Source organism: Silene latifolia, chromosome 4 (genome assembly GCF_048544455.1).
Source record: "Silene latifolia isolate original U9 population chromosome 4, ASM4854445v1, whole genome shotgun sequence".
Taxonomy (NCBI): domain Eukaryota; kingdom Viridiplantae; phylum Streptophyta; class Magnoliopsida; order Caryophyllales; family Caryophyllaceae; genus Silene; species Silene latifolia.
In genome coordinates this window covers 85,562,335-85,568,083 of record NC_133529.1, presented here as the reverse complement: position 1 = coordinate 85,568,083, position 5,749 = coordinate 85,562,335, and the positions used below count along the sequence as shown (strand labels likewise).

The window sequence follows — 5,749 nt, the reverse complement described above, 5'->3', positions numbered from 1 at the left end:
CGGCAGATGATGTTGTTTTGAATGAACTTGACCACTTGTTTGGCGGTCAGGACTGCATATGACTGTGCTTCTACCCATTTGGTGAAGTAGTCGATGGCGACGAGGACGAAGCAATGCCCCTTGGTGCCTATCGGGTTGACTTTCCCGATGATGTCGATGCCCCAGGTTCAAAAAGGCCAGGGTGACGTCATGGTGTATAAAAGGGATGGTGGTATGTGTTGTATGTTGGCGAAGATTTGGCAATTGTGGCAATGCTTGACGTAGTTACGGCAATCGGCTTCCATGGTGGTCCAGTAGTAACCTAGCCGCATGATTTTCCGTGTAAGCATCATCGCACTCATGTGAGGGCCACATTCTCCGTCGTGAACCTCTCCCATGACTTTCTTGGCTTTGTGATGGTCAATGCAAAGGAGGAGAATTCCTTGGGGTGTTCTTTTGTAGAGTTGATTTTGGTTTATCACGAATTGTGATGCAAGTAAACGGATGGCTCTTTGTCCTCTTTTATCAGAGTTGGGAGAAAATTCGTTTTTGGTTTTGTAATTGAGGATGGCTTGGTACCAAGGTTCATCATGGCTTTCCTCGTCGTCGATAATGGCACAAATGTGAGCTGGCTTGCTCCTTTTTTTCGACACATAGGGGCATTGATGTCATGTCGTCAGGTATGTTGACGAGCGCGGCAAGTTTTGCCAGGGCATCAGCAAATTGATTTTCCTCTCGTAGCAAGTGGAAGTAGTCGACTTGGTCGAAGAACTCAGTCTCTTGATTGATCCTTGCTCGGTAGGGAGCTAAGCTGTCAGATTGGATTTTCCATGATCCGGACACCTGATTGATGATGAGCGAGGAATCGCCGTGGACCCTCAATCTCTTGATGCCAAGTGTGATGGCTTCTTGTAGGCCGATGAGACATGCTTCATATTCCGTAGCATTGTTGGTGTCGGCGATGTCTAGCTCGACCGAGATCGGAACATGTTCTCCCTCTGATGAAATTAGAAGGATTCCTACCCCCGAAGCCTCTCAGATTAGATGCACCATCGAAGTATAGGTCCCATGCGTCGGAGTCGGCACAATGGATGTCTTCATCAGGAAGTGACCATGTGTCGGTCGTTGGATCCTCGTTGACGGGATTCTCTGCCAGGAAATCAGCGACTGCTCTTCCCTTGATAACCTTGAGGGGTACGAACTTGAGATCAAACTCGGACAGCATCAGTGTCCATCTAGACAGCCTTCCGTTTAGTACGGGTTTTTCGAAGATGTACTTGACCGGGTCCATCCTGGAGTAGATGTGGACCGTGTAGCTGAGCATGTAATGCCGCAGCTTCTTTGTTGACCATACTAGGGCAAGGCATGTCTTTTCCAGTTAGGTATACCTCGTCTCATACTCAATGAACTTTTTGCTGATGTAGTAGATGGCTCGCTCTTCGTTGCCAACTGTTTGTGCTAACATTGCTCCCATGGCTGTATTGGTAACAGTCAGGTACAGGGACAGAGGAATCCCTGGTTGAGGTGGCATGAGGACAAGAGGTTTGGATAGAATTTCCTTTATCCTGTCGAAGGCCTTTTGACAGTCGTCGTCCCAATCGGTGTGATCGGAGGCGCGAAACTTTTTGAATATTGGTTCACAACATGATCAGAGAGAGAGAGAAACATGAGAGAGAAAAAGCTCTGAAATTCTAACCTAAAATTCTATGAGGATGACGGCTGTTAAGGCAACACAAAACCGTTTTTCGCCATTAATGTCCTCTTCAAAAACTACAACACCTGTTAAACACTCAATAATACGTCCTTCTATTCAAAATACTACTCAAAACAAACGTAAAGATGCTACCTTTCAGGGTCCTTCATCTATTGATACTGGTAAAACGAGGTCTGTTAATGAAATTAATGGAATCCCGGTACTGAACCTAAGTGAAGGTGCTCCTGAACAGCTCAATGATGGGTGGATGCTGAAACACCAAGGAAAAAGTATCCCAATCATGGAAACTATTTCAGAGGAGGAAGAGCTCTCAGACTTACTGCAATTCACACACGAGGATGTTAAACAAGAGGTAGCCTTTTGGAACAACTCTGTTTTTTGCTATATTTTGGGTGCTAACCCTCCTGCTGAGATTATTGAGAATTTGGTGTATCGTATTTGGGATCAATTTGGGATAGACATAGTTTCTTTCTTAGACAATGGAATCTTCCTTGTTCGTTTTACTAAGTTTGAGAACAGGGAGGCTTTATTAAACTCGGGGTATTACATGTTCGATAATAAGCCTGTGGTTATCCGTCCCTGGCTTCCTGAAACTGAGTTGATTAAGGAGAAAGTTGATATTGTTCCAGTGTGGGCAAGATTATCTGGTATACCCTTGAGATTTTGGGGGGCTTGTTTGCCTAAGATAGTTGGATTGGTGGGGAATTTTATTCCTATGGATGATGCTACTAAGGATAAGATTCGTCTGAGTTATGCAAGAGTTATGGTTGAAGTGCCTTTTAACCAGAAGCTTGTTGATAAAGTTAGGTTTTTGGATGAGTCTGGGCATGTGGTTGTTGTTAATGTGGAGTATGAGTTGAATCCTATCTCATGTTCTAGCTGTAATGGGATAGGGCATGACATGTCCCAGTGCAGGAAACCTAAGATTCAGAGGTCTAAAGTGCAGCAACCTAAACCCAAGCCTAAACAAATTTGGAGGCCTGTACAGAAAGCTCAACCTGCTGAGACTTCTGAGCCCCCTCCTGCCTTTACTCCTGAAGTGTTCCCCCCCTTGTCAATGGTGAGGTCCACTCCTACTTTAAAAGCTACACCTGCAAAACAAATTATGCGGGTCAGTAGACAGGAGAATATGGTGGGAGTAAGGCTCTCTGGTAAGTTCAGTCAGTACACTTTTCTGGATGCTTTGAATGGTTCTGCTACACCTAGACTCAGGGTAGAGAACAGGGGTAAGGACCCTCCTTATCAAGTTAATCATGCATAGCATTGGATTTTGGAATGTCAGGGGTCTCAATGACCTGAATAAACAGAAGATTGTTAAGTGGTTCATGCATAATAATGGTGTAGGTCTTTTTGGTTTATTAGAAACTAAACTTAAACCTAGTAATTTACTGAATAAAGCAACTATAATTTGTGATGGCTGGAGCATATCTACCAACTGTATTTGGCATAAAGGAGGTAGGATTTGGTTGCTCTGGAACCCTACTTGTTTTGATGTGCAATTTCTGAACTATGGCTCTCAGTATATCCATATGTTGGTTCAATCCAAAGTGGATAACAAGAAATTTCTACTGACTGTGATTTATGCTTTTAATGACCTGATGGAGAGAACTATTCTTTGGAAGTTTCTGAAAGAAACAGCTTCTACTTGCACTATGCCTTGGTTGTGGGTGGGAGATTTTAATACTGTTTTATCTCCAATTGAACGATTAGGGGGTAATACTACAGATGCAGAGATGGAACACTTCCAGGAATGTGTCTCTTTATGTGAAATGGAGGATATTAAGGCTACTGGGGCATTGTTTACCTGGTCTAACAAGCAAGCACCTACTAACAGAGTTTATAGTAGACTGGATAGGGCAACGGGAAACCCTGAATGGATGAGTCATTATGGAGAGTACATGGCCCATTTCCATCCTGAGGGTATGTTTGATCACTGTCCATGCACAATTGTAGACAGGAAAGTTGAATTCAATGGGAAAAAATCCTTCAAGTACTTTAATATGTGGGGAGCTTCTGAGCATTTCAGTGCTAGTGTGGATGGTGTGTGGAAGCAGTCATATAGAGGGACTAAAATGTTTAATGTGGTGAAGAAATTGAAGGCTCTTAAACCTATTCTCAAGAATTTAAAAAAAAAATGTTTTTCTGATATTGAAAACAGCACTAACATTGCTGGTACTGTACTACAACAAATTCAAAAAAAGTTGGTTGAGTTTCCTGGGGATTTGGACCTGATTCAGCAGGAGTATGACCTGGCTAATGAACTCAAGGATCTTACTTTGGCCAGGGATAGCTTCCTTTCTCAGAAAGCAAAAATTCACTGGTCAATTTCAGGGGACCTCAACACTTCTTATTTTCACCAAGTTATCAAGAAGAGAGTGATGCTGAATAAGGTAATGCAGATAGAAGATATGAATGGTAATGTTTGTACCACTGGTGATGCTATACAAAAGGCTTTTTCTAGATTATTATCAGAACCTGCTAGGTTCTCACACTGATATAGTGGCAGTCCAGCATCATGTAGTCACCAGGGGACCTTGCTGTACAGCAGCACACTGGAACATTTTAGACACTCCCATCACTGCTGATGAGGTCAAGAAGAGCATTTTCAGTATACCTAAGGACAAATCTGTTGGAGTAAGTGTCCCCGACAATAATGCGATCACAATTGTTGATCATATTGATCACATATTTAAATCTCATACCAAGAATACGGAAGGGATGATACATTACATATATAGTCAACTGGTCCACACATATCGGTAATGATTGGCTGGCTAGAGTTTGACATTACTGTCGTGCGACGGTGGTGATCGATTGATCCTTGAGGTCACACCTAAAGGACGATTCCCTTAATTGAAAAGGTAAATTAATTGTATGCCGATACAGATTAATTAATTCCTTAAAATTGAACAAATTATTATCATAAGAGAGAAAATGACATCTTATTATAATGTGATTAAATGAGATTTTATTTAGTAATTTAAGAAGTTATATTACTAAAAATTAATCGGTGTTTGCGAAACACGCAAATGAGAATGATAAGTTAGTTATAATTACAAAATGTTGTGAATTATACTAACTAGTAATTAAATGACCATTTTATGAGAAAGTAATTTTAAATTACTAGTCAATTTGTTAAATATGATTTATTTAATTTATAAATGATATTTAATTTGTTAAATATGCATTTTAAATTAAAACATGACATAAGACATGTCACATGTCACATGACATACAATTGTACAATTGATAAAAATAAAATGTACTCCATATTACACATATAAACCGAAATTGATGGGCATTGTGAGAAGTTTTGTCTTTTTCCATTTGTCTTATTCATTTGTCCAATATGCTTGATAGTGACATGACTATGGACAAAGGCTTACACATTTTGTCTTGTGAAGACAAAAAGAAAAATAATTATGGTCTAAAAACCATAAGAGGCCACCGGTTTTGTGAGGGGTTTTTAGAGAGTTTTTCTCTTAATTTTTCCTATTCTCTCATGTTTTAAGAAAAACATAAATTTCTCTCTTGTTCATCATAAAATCAAGTATGATGAATCTAATTTGTATGAATCAATAACTAATAATACTAGTAGTAGTATATGAGTATTAGTAATCAATTTTAAGTTAAACCACATTACAAATATCTAGTAAATATTAGTTTGTGGGATTAAGGGATAGTCTTGGGTGCTACTAATTGGAGGGCTTCTATTTTGAAGTCATGAATTTTCATCCAATATTGGAAAGCTCAAGAACTAACAAGAAGGAGATCTTGTTGGTGCCCATTTGACCGAAATTTAAATGGTGAGAAATTAATTTTCTTATCTCTTCTTATTTTGTTTGCATGCATAAGATTTAAATTAATTTTATGACTAAATTAATTTGTAACATATAAGAATATGTTTTATAATGAGATATAGATTTCCAACAAGCGGTATCATGAGCCTTTGGTTGTTTGCATGCAAATCGGTTATTGATTTTCCGAGTTATACGATTAACATATAAAACTTATAAATTTGTGTTTATTATGAGATATCACGAATTTAATTATGCA

At 39.5% G+C, this 5,749-nt stretch overlaps 1 protein-coding gene across 1 annotated transcript; it reads left to right on the top strand.

Moving 5' to 3' along the window:
* The first annotated feature begins 1,691 nt into the window (after positions 1-1,691).
* On the top strand, positions 1,692-4,188 carry LOC141651716 (uncharacterized). The gene is made up of 2 exons (XM_074459417.1): positions 1,692-2,919; positions 3,038-4,188. The coding sequence occupies exons 1-2, from the start codon at positions 1,692-1,694 to the stop codon at positions 4,186-4,188; spliced, it is 2,379 nt and encodes a 792-aa protein (XP_074315518.1).
* The last annotated feature ends 1,561 nt before the right edge of the window (positions 4,189-5,749 follow it).

Bases quoted from the DNA above. Each gene is read 5' to 3' on its own strand.
- LOC141651716 (XM_074459417.1), top strand. From the start codon at position 1,692: ATGACGGCTGTTAAGGCAACACAAAACCGTTTTTCGCCATTAATGTCC. The intron at 2,920-3,037 runs GTAAGGACCCTC...ATAATGGTGTAG, and splicing joins ACTCAGGGTAGAGAACAGGG to GTCTTTTTGGTTTATTAGAA.